Here is a 15,181-nt window from a genome sequence, read left to right as displayed (position 1 = left end):
TTCCCAGCTGGGACAAAACTGCGGTTACATCATCGGCCTTTGCCCAACTTGAGAACTGCTGGCTTTGGTTTGCTGCTCATGACCATGATTGCGCCCCTTTTCAACGGAATTAGTCAAGTTATTTTGTCCCACAAGGCTCCCTCCCTCTTTCTGATTCCATTTTCTTCTTTCCTTTTGACTCATACCAAGAACGCTTCGACGTACTCGAACACAAAGCTTTGTGTTTCTTGTTCACGATTCCCACCAGCTCGATCGTACCACTCTGCTACCTGCCTAGCTCTAGCCACTACACCTACCGCAGCTCCATTTCTACAAACACTACGATCTACCTCCTCCGCGTCAAGATTCCCCCGACAGAAGCGATTCTTCTCCCGCACTGCCGCCGTCAAGATGTCGGACGAGGATTACCTCGCCTTTTTGAACAAGGCCAACGCTTCTTCGTCTACTACCACCCAAGCCGCGAGTAGTAGTGATAAACAGCACTTTAAACTTGTCGACCCCGGTGTGGAGGTTCCGGAGAAGCTGAAACAGGCGGTTGAAGGAAAGGTTTATACGGCTGCGTCGTCGGAGGCGGAAAGCCCGTGTGAGGTTGTGGCGTTGAGGTTGGAGGGTGATGGGGGCTTGCCGGATGAGGAGGAGTTTGCGAGGATGATTGGGCATACTGATCCCAAGGGGGCAAAGGTGGAGATCAAAGATCCGGTGGATTGGGATCCGGAGGGGGGGAATAATGAGGTTTTGGAGGCGGTTAGGGAGGTTGGGAAGGGGGGGGATGTGAGGGTTTATGAGGTTGGGGGGGATGAGAGGGGGGTGAGGGTTTGTTACTTTTTGGTGACTGCGGTGGGGGGGAAGGTTTTGGGGGTTGTGGGGGAGGGGATTTTTACTTGAGGAGGAGAGAGGCAGTTGTTAAGGAGGGTTTGGTATGGAGAGGTTGTTAAGTCTCTAGGTTTATTCTGGGACCGGTTCTAGCTTTGTCTATTTTTTTTCGAGACGGTTTCTAGTTCCTGATGTGGGGATGGCTTCAGCTGGACAAGGGGAAGAAAGTGGTGAAGAAATGCAGGGAGAGGCAAGCGGACAGGAAAAAGCAAGATCAAACCGGGCAGCAATACCAAGGGATGGATGGATGGAAACCGGCAAGACGATGAGGCTATCATCTGGTGTGTTTGCTCGATGCTGGGTGGTAGAGCGGTGAACCGCTGGGCCAGCCACATGGCATAACCATGGCACACAAGGTGATCTTTTTGGCGGTATGCAATCGTCGCCAAGAAATTTACGGTAATAGCACAACATAATCCATAGCCATAATTTGCGTGACCCTGTGGGAAAAAGGTGCTTATGATGTAGGTATCGATATGCGGGGGCGGGGCAAGCCATCGGGTAGCTGCCGATTCAGCTCCATGCGTCCCGGCACTCGCCTTTTGGCCTTTCCTTTCGTAGGACAAGAACCAACAGAGAACAAAGGGAGAAGAGAACAACGGAGCCGTACCCGATACTGTTTTTCTCTTGCTGCGTGTCTTACCAGGACTCGGGACTCTTTTGATGGAGTCACCCGAAGCCGGCCAAACTGGTTTGGTTAGGTCAGGTTTGGAAAGAAGCAACTGTCTATGTATATGTGCCAAGGCTACAAGTAGGAAGGCAAAAGAGCATTTTCCGTCCCATCCATTGCGTGAATGTTTGCCCCAAAACGGGGACGTGCATCTGCAATGCAGTTGATGGGAGTGGGAGGAGGTGCAGTTACGTTTTTTTCTTTCTTTCTTTCTTGCGTTCATAGTGAGGCAAGCAACCTGCTGGCTAGTAGGAGAGGAGGGAAAGAGCAAACATTTGAGTGGCAGAGAGGGAAGGAGAACGTAGAGGTAGGCGCTGTGGTACGGCTTTAAGCTAGCCCCACATTCCTGGTCCTTTGGAGGTAGCTGGGTGGTGCTTGCTCGACTTCACTTGTTCAACTTGCCTACCTTATTGGACTTGAGCGATTCTTTCTTTTTGAAAGATTTATCATTAGCTGGGAGCAACACCAAAAGCCAGAGTCGTCTGATATTTTCAGAAGGAGCAGTTCTTTTATCGATCTTTTTTTTCTCTTTTTTTCATTCATTCATTCAAAGCAACTTGCACCTCACTCACACAGAGACTCGAGAGCAACAGCCATGTCCCTGTCACCTGGAGGAGGCCCATCCGGTGGTGGAGTAGGAGGAGGAAGTGGTGGTGGGGGCAACAATCACCACAACCACAGCCACAACCACAATCACAACCACAATTACAACCACAACCACAACCACAACTTCGGTGGCGGCGGCGGTGGTGGAGGTCCATCTTCATCCTCGTTTGCACATTTCCACAATAAGAGCTTCAACAACAGGAAGTTCAGTTCAGCTTATATGAACACGACGGCGACGACCAGCTCGGGATCACTTTCATCGTCGTCATTATCAAACGACGACGAGGACGACGGCGACGCTTTCACTTCTGCCATGCGCGATCGTCAGGCGAGGGGGAAGGACCCCTATAATTCGGGGGATGGGTCTGAGGGGAGTGACTTGAGTGATCGGGAGGGTGGGATTGGGACGTCGAAGTTGAGATTGGGGGGTGGTGGTGGTGGTGGTGGTGGAGGGAGGTGAGACTTTTCTTGCTTTTCATACTTGTTGTGAGATGGGGAAAGTGGAATAACTGACATTGGTGGGGTGTGATTTACAGACCGGAGAAGGAGGATTACGCGAGCAGAGAGCTTCGTCAAAAGGCGATTGCCTTTTTGGATAATCCTGAGCTGCTGATGATGTATGCTCAGAGTACGGGTGATGTTCGTCATTTCTTTCCTACAGGTTTCTCATGCTCATTTTCTGACCATGACATCCTTCCCGAGTAGAGCATACCAGGTGCCCGTCTCCATTTTATGCGTCTCCTTTGTGGGTATGACGATCTCCCTCAGCATTCTTCCAGCAATATAGTGGCAACGTCAGGTTCACGGTTTGCCAACCGACCTGATCACCCTAGACAGCAAGCTCACAATATCGGTGAGAAACGTCGCCGATAGACAGTGCTGCCTCTACTTGGAGCCAGTTATGGGTTTCCCATCACTACACAATTCTTACCCATTGGTTTCACCACTTCGTTCCCAGCTCGCTCGCTTGTGTCGAGCTAAATTTTGTGGTTTTCCCTGTCTCTTGGTAAACATCAGCGAATGTCTTCTGTTTCAATTTTATGGAGATTTTCCAGGACTTTGTGAGATGGGGTTTGGCATCGAACCTGCCGTCTTAAGGGGCATTTGGATGAATTATGATGACATGACACGGGCACAAAATAAAAAAAGGAGAAAAGGCAAAAGGAAAAGAATACCAAGATAGCATGGTTAATGAGTGATTCTTTTGCCGTTGAGCAATCATATGCGTGGCAGCGCGGATGTCGAGTCTTCTGTTCCAAGGCAGTTTCATGAGGGGGGTGGCTGGGGCTGGATACTACATGCAAAAGAGCATAGGCAAATTGGTTAGTTACTCCCTGTCTAGACCAGTTCAAGTACATCATCCCCTGGTTCATTCATACTCTGTGTTCCAGGACTGTTCTGTGCGATATATATATGATCTCTTCCCTCTCCTCGTCCAGGTTCAAGCAAGGGCAACCAACTCCGTATCGAAAAACCAATAACCTGACCGCAGACGCCTTGCTTCCCTACTCCCCAGTAACATCAAGAGAACCGACCAACTAGTGAAACTCGGCATCTACCCTCCCATACCTCACCCCGTCAACCTTGAGCTCGAACCCCAGCCCCGCACTGTCAACGATCATCTCGAGGGTAAAATCCAGATTGTCGAACTCAACACCGCGTGTGGTTGTCAGTCTGGTGAACAGATGCCTGGGCACCGCGCTGAGGTCCGTGGTCAGCGTGCAGACGTGCACCAGATCCCGAGTAAAAGCCTTGGGCGGCTCATCAGCCTGGCAGGCGATGAGGTCGTCGGTGACGACCAACGACTGCCCCGGGCGGAAGTTGCGGGTGTAGTGGAAGGCGATGGGTTGCATGGGCGATAGCGCTTCTCCCTGTTTTTTTTTCTCTTTTGTTGGTATGTTGGAACTGGAATACGGGGACGAGAGGGTGGGAGACTAACCTTTGCAATATGCCATTGCATCCTGTCACTGACCATCCACCTCTCCCACAGCGGCGACCAGTACCTCTCCGCTACAGAGTGCTTCTCCTCGTCGTACACAGTCGCATACGACGTGCCATAGTGCATTCTCGCCTTTCGGGATATGACCATGTTACCTTCCAAGCCGCGCAAAACCGCGCCGCGGACGACGGCCGTCCAGGCGTATATTGGCTGCATCACCTCCACCGAGGGCCGCTCTCGCATGTCGATGTTGGCCTGGGAGGGTCTCTCACTATAGGGAGGGGGGGCGGCGCTGGTGAAGTGAGTCTTGAGCTTGCGGTAGAGGTAGTCGCTTTGTCCGAAGCCACCGACGAGGATGATGCCCGAGACGATCCCCCCCAACGCGCGGAGGTTGTCGACTTGACCTTGGACGAGTTCGCAGACTTCTTTGACGACGGGGTCGAAGATTTCTTTGATTTGGTCGGCTGTCATGACGAGGAAGCCCGAGTCGAGGCCGGCTTCTTCGTCGTCGGGAAGGCCAGGAAACCTAAAGGGGGTTGTTGGTTAGGTCTCCATGAGGGTGAGGGGAGAGGGGGGGAAGGGGTACGTACGGCACATTGACCTCCTGATGTTCGTCCTCGTTGAAATTCCTCTTGACAAACTCCTCGAAATACCGCAGTCCCATCTGCCATGTCTTGCCCCTTTTCGCCTTCATGTCATCGAACCTGCTCTGTCCGAGTCTGGACTTGACATGCTCCTCGAACCGGTAGTTGAGAAAGGCGCTACCGCACAACCCGCCGGTTCCAACGGCTGATTCTTCTACTTTTATGGGGTTTAGAGAGACGATTTTGTAGGCGATGAGGCTGGGGTGTTTTGTCAGCTTCGTTGCCCCTTTTCCCGGGCTCAGGGGTAACTGCAAAAGCAGCAAGAACTCACTCGACCGTCCCGCCACCACCGTCACAAACAATAAAATTATCCCCAACCTTCAAGTGATTAGGCTGTATCGCCTTCAAAGTATACACGGCCGCCGCCTCGGGCTCACTGATAATCTGAATCTGCCCCCCGGCCCCCATCCCGGCCCTCTCCGCCGCCTGCAAAGTAGTGTTCTTCGCAGCATCTGACCAGACCGCCGGGCAGGTGAGAACAAAACTGACCTTTGTCGAGGCCATAAACGTCTCGCCGTATCTTCGTGTGAGGGTGTCCATTGTGTGTTTGTATATCTGCGTTAGGTAATCACTCACGGCGTCGGCGACCGTCTTCTTGAACTTCTTAAGCTGGGCGGCGGTTTCGAGGGGTGAGACATAGTATGGTAATTTCTGGGAGCGGTCGAGAAAGAGCTTGATGCACCGGAGGCGGGACTCTTCTGGTTTGAACTGGAACCCCCATTTTATCGTTGGGGCGGTGCCTGGGGGTGAGTTGGGAGGGAGGTCGTAGGATAGTTCGGTGGGCACCTTGTCTGAGGTGATGCCGTTGCCGCCCGGCCAGGTTTTGATGATTTCTATGTCGTCGGGGGTGCCGGTGTAGACTGCTGCTACTCTGTGTGCAATGTTAGTGATATGTATATGATGAGATTTGGTGGGATGGGGTGAAGCTTACCCTGAGAATGTAGTTCCAAAGTCGACACCAACGATTAACTTGTCGTTGATAACTGCTGACCCTCTGGCCGCCTCCCTAACCGGGCCATTGATAGCCTCGGCCGCCGGTGGCGGTGTTCTTTGAGTGCTGGTATTGCTGCTGATGGAGGTGTTGTTTTTGATGTGATAGTCTCTGCTTTCCCGATTCCGCAGACTCGGTGATGAGTGGATGGGGAGAGGGATATTCATGGTGACGGCGGCATCGACTGATGATGTGGTGGTGATACAAGTGAAAACAATAAGAGAGACGGTCCACCCCTTCAACCTCTGCCAAATCCCGTATCCTGAACGCCCGTATCCACAACGTTGATACTCCCAAACCCGATAAAACCTTCCAATCCCTGAATCCCTTTCTGAACGAGAAGCGACTTTCAATCTTGTCGAAGCAATCTCTCCTTTCCAATTATTGAACACCCAAAGTACGTCTGCCTTCCGATGAATCCCTCAACACCAAAAGTCAAAGATCACCACTCCCCCTTGGCTCCCTAGCCAAGTCCCCTCCCAAAGGTGGCCGCGTGGAAAATGACGTAAATAACCTGCAAGGTCCCGTCCCACTAGGTCTAGAGTCTTCGTATACCGCCAAGAAAATAACCACAATTCATATATACATCTGCCTTTCAAAGCTTCCTGTCGTCTCGAATGCTGCTGCCTTGCCCGGTCGTGCGTTGTGGTTCTCTGAGGCTGGATAGCATTGGACGGACTGGGATGGTGGGGTAAGGGGAGAAATGGGGTGGGGGAGCGCCAAGCAGAGATGCCCTCAGCCCAAGAGCAAGCAACCCGCTGGCGAGCTGCAAGGCTGGTTGGTGGTGGTGGTGTTGTTGGTGGCTTGTTCACTACTGTATTTTACTGGCGGCCATAACGGGCAACTGTTCGTCCTTTCCCCACCAAAACGGTGGGATGAACTGCCAACAGACCGTCCAGCCCGTTTCTTTCTTTGGGGGTTTCCATTTTGGCAGGTCCAGTGCGGGACAGGGATCAGGAACAGGAGGTTTCACGTGATGGCGTTGCTACTGCTACATACAGCCTTTCTCTGGTAGCATTATTTCGGGGATTAAATAATATGGAAGATTTTGAAAAGAGCCGAATGCGAAAACCAACAACCGATGCGGCCTGGTGATGACGAAAGCTTTTTCAGGCCGTTACGCAAACATCTCGCTGTCGACGTACTAGAACCAGGCAAACATTTCTTATCCATTTGCCAAGCCGCTCAACTTCCCTAATCTCCGTCGTGATGTTTCGTGATTTCTTCCTACTCGGTAAGAGATAAGAAAGGAATGGTGATCTTCTTCAACAAGTTGCTCATTGATAACCGATTGCCTGGCCCTTGCACGGGAATCCCCGATACAATCCACTTTCTTCCATAGCATCTCATCAAATGATAATCGCAAACTTCCCCATGCTGCTTTCAGTATCGAGTTCCTGAAGAAGGACCTTGCAAAATCTGATAATTTTGATCCGATCTTATCTCTCTCCACCACGCACTGGGTCTTGTCATGAGAATTGTACTTGACGTTTCAAACATACCGTCAAATACGTTCAGCTTACGTGTGATGTGGTGTTCCCTCCCTCCTCTAGAACCGTCTCGCCCGTTCGTGTGTTTGTTGCCCAAAAAAGGGGGTGGCAAAAATGCCCATCGCCAATCCATCTCCTGATACCAAACAATAGATCAAGAAAACCAGGCAAAAGAAGCAAGCCACTCCCGGTATTCCGAGGCCCCCGCGCCCTCTCAATTGTCTCAGTACAGAGAAAAAAGTTCGGACTAAATCCAAGACAAAAAACGCGGGTTAAACCGAACAGAACAAACAATCAAGTTTGTTCAGCTTTTGCTGGCTATCAGCGGCTGGACACCCCGTTAGCTGTATGTAAGCAATAGCTGGTTTTGAAATTCAAAACGCAAAGAATAGGGGGGTTGTGACACTCCACCATAGCCCTATCGCAGATCTTCTTGCATCTTGGACGTCATCCATTGATGGCATATGCCGCTCTCCCTATACCTAGGGTATCCGTAGATACACACAACTTCACCTCTCTCTTGTCAAAATCACCCTTTATACAACAGAAACCACCCCGTAGCGACCTTGTACGCCTGTTCTCCATAAATGAACGCACAAAATGCCACCTGGTATACGCCCCATCTCATCTCACACTTATCACCCCCCAACAACAACAACAACAACAACAACATCAAAACAGCTATATCAAAGCAACATTTTTCGATTCTGAGTGGTGATAAACAATACTCCCATCCCCACACACCAATCCAATCATCAGCCCCCCTCCCCCCTCCCTCACTCACAACTCATCCCCATGAAACACCTCAGGTACACCGCTTCGTATGACATACAAGTAAAAAAAAGTTGTGAAGGTTAGGTATGTAAACTTATATGTCGAGGTGTGTGTAAAAATTATAATAAAGATAGTACCGTGTAAAGATTCAACACCCCCCCAAACAGCAGCCATAATGCCAGCCGGCTGCTGCCCCCCGCTCACCCTTCAAAAACAGTGTGTGCGTGTGTGCAGTAAGTGGTGCGTGATATGTGCGGTTTGTGTAAAACAACAAAAAATATGAGCAAAGTCACCTCTCATCTTCTCTCCCCATCCCTTCTTGAAATATTCTAACATAGGAAAAAACAAGCCCCCCATCCGACGACGATACATGTGAGACGCCAAAATGATATGATGATGATGAGCTTTGCCAAGAAAACAACAACAGCCAAAAAAGCAAGCAAGTGACGATATGTGACACAAAACTGGCTCAAAGCTGGCTGGCTGTGTGCAGTTGAAAACAGAAAAACCCAAATATCCCAATTTCCTCACTCAATCTATATGGGGGTATTTGAAACGACAGAAATTTGAGATATATGAGAAATAAACAGTAAAAGGAAACAAGCCACAAGGTATTAAAATCTAGCACTCGACAAGGCGGTACCGTCCTTGGGGGTATTTGCGAGATCGAAAGACTGAAAAACGAGCCCCCACAACCGAATTCGATCCAGAGAGAAGCATTGTAACCGAAAATATCTGCCGTCGTTTGGCAGAGTCGAGAGTGAGCGATGAGACCAAATCAAGTAGAATCCTCCCATCCCAAAACACCATTCGATGAAACCCAGCCAGAAACCAAGACTTTTTCTTTTCGCCGCCGTCACCAAGAGAAAGAAACGTCGCACCTTAAAACCGACTGCCCGCCGCCCAGATGCTTGCCGAAGCCGAAGCCGCCCAGTCACCCTCGTCATAAGGGGGAGTGGGCCACTTGTATTCGGCAGCCTTCTTGTCGTAGTTCAATGGCTTGGGCGTAACAGCTTCTTTGCCGTCACCAAAAAGCATTACGTTTCCGCTGGCGGAGGGCGAAGGGGTCGGGTAAGGGTTCGTCAACACGACATTGCTAGCTGATTGCCTCAGAGGCTTCTCGTTGTCGAGGCGCTTCATGGCACGGTGGGTCGAGGTCAACACTTCATCTAGAAGTTCGTCTTCCTCGTTTGGGTCGTCGTATTGGTTGACACCGTGCGCAGCCTGGGCTCTTCGTGTCCTGCTAGATACGGGACCGGTTCCTCGGGAGGCGACAAGCAGATTATCGACCGATCTTGGTTGGTGGTGAGGGAGGGAGTGGTGGCGCTTGAGATTACCGCTTGGCGTTAGTTGATTCACTTGATGGGCCGGTGGCGCAGGAGGTACCTCGGCCATTTGCTGACCCTCGCGGAGCGTCTTATCGAGGGACTCATACGTGTCTTTTGGAACGGGGATGGGTGCCGGGTTGTCGATCACCATTGATGAGCGGTTGCTCGCCCATGGTCCACAACCTGCCTGGGCCTCCATATCGTCAGAGCTGGGCGACATGGGCGTCTGATGTCTGCCCGAGAACCTCCTCGCTCTTTTCCGGAGGTGCGAGAAAAAGCTCTCCTTGTGTCCACTCGGTGGCGACACCAAGCCAGACTGTCCATTGAGAGCTCGTTCTGCCTGTTGCCTGTGAAGTTCAGCGTAGTGATTGGTGTTCGATTGGACTGAGAGCTGCCTGCCAATCTTCTTGGTGGACTTCTCTTGAACTGGGGCGTGTCTCTGAACCGCATTCGCGTAGGCGTCATTGTACACTGGTGCGGGTTGGGCTGTGACAGTCTGCGATAGAGGTGAGATGGGACGGATGGTGGGAAGAATGGGCATTGGTGCGACGTTCGAAGGGCCGTTTGTCCAGGTTGCTCTTTTTGCGACCGTGGGTCGTGGAGCAGGCATAACCGGCTGTGGTGGCTCGACGGGAGCGGCAGGTCGAGCGATCGGGGCCGGGCGAGGAGCAGGAGCAGGAGCTGGTGCTGGTGCTGGTGCTTCTTTCGGGGCGGGCTGCGGAGCGGCCATAACCTCGACACTCTCGGAGCGACCAATGAGCGATTTTCTGAACCACGAAGACGGCTTTGATGTAGCCGTTGGCGTGGTCGCGTTAGAGTCCTTTCCCCGACTGATGTCAGACTGTTTACGACCCAGGATCTTGGACGCAGACTTTGGGCGCAAAGGATCAACGGCATCGGCAAAGTACTCATGGGCAAGCGCCTGAGTAGATGTCGGTCGGCTCTTGGGATCCCACATGAGGCACCAGGTAACAAACTGGCTGAGCGACGAAGGCCATTGGGGAGTCTGCAAGATGGTGTCCATGGAGTGAGGCGCCATCTTGGGGAAGGAGAACCCGAGCTTTCCAGCAAGACGGGTTCCTTCCCTCCACTCTCCACCGCCGACACGCGCACCAGCCTTGTTGTACCAGTTCCCTGGGCTTCCCATGATTTCACATACCCTCCAGACCTGGTCGACCTCATTTCCACCGGGGAAGAGAGGCTTGAGGGTGGCCACCTCCACGGCCATAGCACCCACGGCCCAGATATCCACCGGGGCCGAGTACTCGCCCGCCCTCAGCAGTACCTCTGGGGCACGATACCACCTGGTGGAGACATACGTGGTGTAAGGAAGCTTCGAATGCGTCTCACGAGCGAGACCAAAATCGGCAATCTTGACGGTATAAGATGGGGGCGTCGATGGTGGCGTGACAAGAGCAGAATACCGCCTGAAAGAGTTGGTGAAATCCGAATGAGCTGAAGTAGACACGAGAATGTTCTCTGGCTTGATATCGCGGTGGAAGAAGCTGTGAGCATGGATATGCTCCAAACCTTGCATGATCTGGTACAGGATGCTCTTCACGCTGGCGTTGTCCAAGCACTTGTGGTCCCTGGCCTTCATTAGTTGGTAGAGGTTGCCCTCCATGTACTCCATGGCGATATGGAGCTTCCTGGTGAATGGATCCAAAAAGATGTCAAGGGCCGGAACCAAATGAGGGTGAGCGGGGAGCGTCCTCAGGAACACAACCTCCCTCAATTCCAGGCATGGCTGAAACGACTCGAAAGTCTTCTTCATGGTCTTGATGGCGACCTGTAATTGATGGTCAGAACAGCAACTTGGTCAAGGGAAAAACAATAAGCCATACCACTGTACCACGACGGGCAACATTGGCGCCCGCCGTCCGTACTCTCGCGAGCACGACACTTCCAAAGCTTCCATCTCCAATCTCCTTCAGTACCTCGAACCTGTCTTCAAGGGGTAGCCCGTTGTTGGTGACGAGCTGGGTGGACCCGCGGCGGGTCAAGTCGTGTGCGACAGTCATGTTGATGGTCGTAAATAATGATGGATATCCGGTTCGAGTGTTTTGTGTCTTCGAGGACTTGCTCGAATTGACAATGGATCGGCGCCGGAACCAGCCAACACACGCCCTGCTGCGCGCAGTGAAGCGCGGATAATGCCGAGTCGCAAGTGGAAACAGGCTCTCTAAAAGAGCAGTGCGGTTTATCGGAGCATTCAGTGTCCTACAGAAGCAACTTTCGCGGGCGTGTCGAGGGGTCGAGGGGTCGTCAGAGTGTGCGATCGATTATAGTCGTGGTGGAGATGGCGCGACGAGGAGCGGACCGTGTGAGTGAGTTCTAGATAGCGTGTGGCTGACAAGGAGTGTAGGCAGTTGGAGTTGTTATTGTAAAGGAGCGAATGAATAGAGCTGGGTTAATGAGCGACATGAAATGACAAAATTGTATTGTGGAAAGATGTCCTGTCGAGGATGGATGGCAGGGAAGACGGCCGAGGAGACGACCGTGACTGGTATCTCTCGCGTTGCCGGAGAGTGTGGGACGAGGACCAGGGCCAGGAAAAAGGAGCTTGCGGGCGTAACAGCAGGCCTCCTAGCGCGAACCGAAGCGATGGATGGATGGATGCAAGAAATGGCCCAAAGGATTGACTCTAGGGGGTCAACAAGACGTGTGGGTTTGTTTACCCTGTCGATGGATATTGACTCGGACGATTGCGAAACTGTCAAAAGTCGAGACAGTGTCGGGGGAGTGTAGGGTGGGTGAGAGCGGCGGTGGTGACCGGAGCGGTGTCAGTGTACAGGTCACTGCCCTGTCCAGACCTGTCCTGTGCTGAGTGAACTGAGTGAGAGGGTGAGCTGAATGGTCTCAGATGTCCGTCTCGCTCTGTGCCGTTTGCTGACAGCGTCGAGAAACTGAATACAGCTGATGGGGGGACGAGCGGGCCAGTATTCCGGAATGGCAGACAGAGACACACGGCTTGTTACTCTCATGGGACGAACGAGTGCAACAGGACGGGCGGTGGACGGTGAACTGTTTTTTTTGCACAACAATTGCTGGCGCTCTGGGAAATGGGTCCGTTCTCTTAGCATGAATTACTGGGGCCGGGGTGTCTTCGAGAAAAAAACGATAGGGGACCCAATCTCGCTAGTGATTCGGAGCAACGCTGCTCTCGAGCGGGCGCAATTTGGGCTAAGATGTGAGAGACCAGGGTTGAAAAAGAAATAATGTCACCTCACGACAAGAAGAAATATCTGATGAAGCCGTCACGGCACGGATTGGGCCGAGTGGCGGTTGTCGGTTTGTTGACAGCGAAGGTGATGCTCGAGTTTCTCAGTCACCTTAGGTCTCCCCAAACAACGGCGGATAAACAGTCGTCGTCTGCTCCCCTCCCGCCGTTACGGGCTGCCTGGCTCCGCATATATCCGCAGTGCTATTATTGTTGAATATTGATGAGAGGAGACAGACATTCTGTGGGCTGTCGACGGCAGAACCAATGACACCTCCCACCAGGAAAACATTGCAGCAACGCACGATGCTTCTCCTCAGTTGGCAGCGTGCCAGCACACACCGTTCAGTGGTCAGTGGCTGGTGATCCCCGCCAGGCCCCGCACTCAACTGGTGGCCGCTGGTGGCTTGAAATATTGCGGGGGAGGGCCGTTTGTGACGGTATTGGGGTGAAATTCAAAAGGGTCCGTTGCCAAACCCGACTCGTTGTGCCGGCCTTGGCTGCCCCAAAAGGTAGGCTGGATTCTCAGCGGGACAGAGGCAGGATGGGCGGGAGCGGGAGCTTTCATCAAGCTCTCATGTTTCAGGAACTGCAACCCATCATCATGCTGCCCTGCTTCCAGAGAATTTGCACACCCTCTGCACATCGACGATGCCAGATTTCACCAGAGAATCGAGAAAAGGCGTTCCCAATAATGCCTCGCACTAATTTACCAGTTCACGTTTCGGGCCCCACACGCTCACCCTGGCTTCCTTTCCCGATCACAAGTCGTCTTCTGCCAAGCCGCCATTTCACCCCATTTTCACCACCACACGATGCCCTCTTGATATTGATGGAGCTGCTCAAATGAGACAACCGCCGTGCGGTCTCTCGGCATCCCGCTGACCTCTCATCGTGATTACCAATCTCGGAGCAGCGCAATTCTGGCGGACAGCGTGACGGTCTACCGTCGTAATGTACGGTGCCTGTCTCCCGAGAGCCAGACGCATGTTTCGTCCATCTCAACAGCCTGCAGCTGGATGGGTGGTAGATGGCAGCGGATTGGATGTGCAGGTACGCTTCCTTTTTGGACGTCGAATCAGCTTTTTTGGCGTCTCTTGGGTGTCCCGTTAGGCTACACGCTACGTTTCTGACGTTCTAGAAACCTGGAGCTTTATCTGTCCTACCTCGAGATTCCGACATGTTGTGTTAATCTCCGAAGTACCAGCTACACACAGGTCTTCCTTGGTTCAACAACCAAGTTCGAGTCCGGTTTTCCCGATTTCCTCAAGGGTGTGTCTGTGCGACGTCCAATAAGCCATCAACCCCAATCCGAGAGTGGTGGCACCGCAGGCTCATCATGGTCATGATTGGAGATGTCTACGAAGTGGAACAGCCTGAACTCGATTTTACCAACAGAACCTGCTCGCAGCGCGCAGGAGGTTGTGAGAATTTACTCAGGACTGCGTCACGAAGGTTGTACTGTTGCATTCAACCGCTTTGAATGTCTGCGAGCTGCGAATAGACTGCCATGACGCTCAATGACACAAACGACAAGACACCACGGCGCGAAGGCGGCGCTACCTACTTCAGCCTCGCCTCCAGCCGCTAGCTACCAAGGCAGTGGGTTGACGGCACCACAAGCTGAAACCCAGCTCAAGGCAAAAGAAACACCATGAATATCAGGACGAGAAACAGCAGACGCTCAGGTTGACTGGGCCGTTCCATCGGCAGATTTTTATATCGACTCTTGCCGCCATTGGCGGTGAACGTGGTGCATCGTCCTATCAAGCCATCAAATCACATGGTGACTTGAAGATGTCCCAACGACAACAGATCATCTCTGCGAATCCCGTCATTACCAGATTCTTCACTACCCCATCAGGTTTCCCAACCCCTCCAAAATCTTAAACCATGATGTCTGCCCCTCCTCGGCGCTCTTACCGAGGGGCCGGTGGTTGGGTCTATGGATAGAGCTAGCCCCTCTTGAGGAAGCCCGGACTCCGGGCGAGCCGGGGGCAAGGCTCATGGGCCCCGGAAGCTCCCCCGGTTCGACTAATCCTTCCATAGCAATCGATCAACAGGCACGTGTGAGTGGGTAGGATCAGGCGTGTCAAACTTGAAGGTGTGCACGCCGGAATCATGATACCAACCCTCATTTCAACTTGTCTTGTAGGCAATCTTGACGCCAGATGCCAAACGCAGAGTGTGATCCGCCTCGGGTTTGGGCGACACCATCGAAACATCAAACGCGGACATGGTTCAAAGCACACTCCACACCACGGTCCGACCGACGACGACAAAGTAACTCTGTAAAACCGTTGGATGCCCCGCAAATTCGACGACGTGTTCTAAAAGCGACCGAAGAAGTTTATGCGAGCGGGGATCTTGTTTTCATCCTAAGGTGCACCGTGCTCTATCTGGAACGGCTCGAGATGGGAATATCGCAGCTGTTTCTTATGCGACCACCACGCAATGCACTGCTGATACTTGATAACAGTTTATCCTATCCACATCCTGCATGGCCCTGTCCCCTTTTTTGCTGCATCTGTCACTCACAGGCCAATCACCTCTGATCAAGGGAAATGACCGATTGGTTCCCGACTGTCACAGCTGGTCCCGGGTGGCTGGCAGTTGGACTATTCAACTGCCGCTACCCCAAAAAAT

General features: G+C 52.4%; 4 protein-coding genes across 4 annotated transcripts; 2 read left to right on the top strand and 2 right to left on the bottom strand.

Annotated features, from left to right (window-relative positions):
• Positions 1-78: 78 nt before the first annotated feature.
• Positions 79-885, top strand: QC762_307260 (uncharacterized protein; the record flags this gene model as incomplete). Its single annotated transcript, XM_062889018.1, has 1 exon — positions 79-885. The coding sequence occupies one exon, from the start codon at positions 79-81 to the stop codon at positions 883-885; it is 807 nt and encodes a 268-aa protein (XP_062744958.1).
• A 1,041-nt stretch (positions 886-1,926) lies between these two features.
• QC762_307250 (uncharacterized protein) lies at positions 1,927-4,970 on the top strand. Its single transcript, XM_062889017.1, has 3 exons — positions 1,927-2,605; positions 2,686-2,788; positions 2,855-4,970. The coding sequence occupies exons 1-3, from the start codon at positions 2,139-2,141 to the stop codon at positions 3,020-3,022; spliced, it is 738 nt and encodes a 245-aa protein (XP_062744957.1). The 5' UTR covers positions 1,927-2,138; the 3' UTR covers positions 3,023-4,970.
• Positions 3,053-5,890, bottom strand: QC762_307240 (uncharacterized protein; the record flags this gene model as incomplete). Its single annotated transcript, XM_062889016.1, has 6 exons — positions 3,053-3,151; positions 3,325-4,020; positions 4,089-4,614; positions 4,679-4,930; positions 5,004-5,603; positions 5,664-5,890. 5 exons carry the CDS (start codon positions 5,888-5,890, stop codon positions 3,688-3,690), a joined length of 1,938 nt encoding a protein of 645 aa, XP_062744956.1. The 3' UTR covers positions 3,053-3,151; positions 3,325-3,687.
• A 2,979-nt stretch (positions 5,891-8,869) lies between these two features.
• Positions 8,870-13,122, bottom strand: IME2 (Serine/threonine protein kinase; the record flags this gene model as incomplete). The annotated part of the gene is made up of 2 exons (XM_062889015.1): positions 11,160-13,122; positions 8,870-11,104 (listed from the first exon to the last, which is right to left on the bottom strand). The coding sequence occupies exons 1-2, from the start codon at positions 11,334-11,336 to the stop codon at positions 8,870-8,872; spliced, it is 2,412 nt and encodes an 803-aa protein (XP_062744955.1). The 5' UTR covers positions 11,337-13,122.
• Positions 13,123-15,181: the final 2,059 nt, after the last annotated feature.

Source organism: Podospora pseudocomata, chromosome 3 (assembly GCF_035222375.1).
Source record: "Podospora pseudocomata strain CBS 415.72m chromosome 3, whole genome shotgun sequence".
Taxonomy (NCBI): domain Eukaryota; kingdom Fungi; phylum Ascomycota; class Sordariomycetes; order Sordariales; family Podosporaceae; genus Podospora; species Podospora pseudocomata.
The sequence above is the reverse complement of the archived record's forward strand: the minus strand, read 5'-3'. Positions and strand labels throughout refer to the sequence as shown.

What these genes read in the sequence shown, in the direction of transcription:
- QC762_307250 (XM_062889017.1), top strand. Translation starts at nt 2,139, where the DNA reads ATGTCCCTGTCACCTGGAGGAGGCCCATCCGGTGGTGGAGTAGGAGGA. An exon ending in GGTGGTGGTGGTGGAGGGAG is followed by an intron (nt 2,606 to 2,685) that starts GTGAGACTTTTC and finishes TGTGATTTACAG; the next exon opens with ACCGGAGAAGGAGGATTACG. An exon ending in ATGCTCAGAGTACGGGTGAT is followed by an intron (nt 2,789 to 2,854) that starts GTTCGTCATTTC and finishes CTTCCCGAGTAG; the next exon opens with AGCATACCAGGTGCCCGTCT.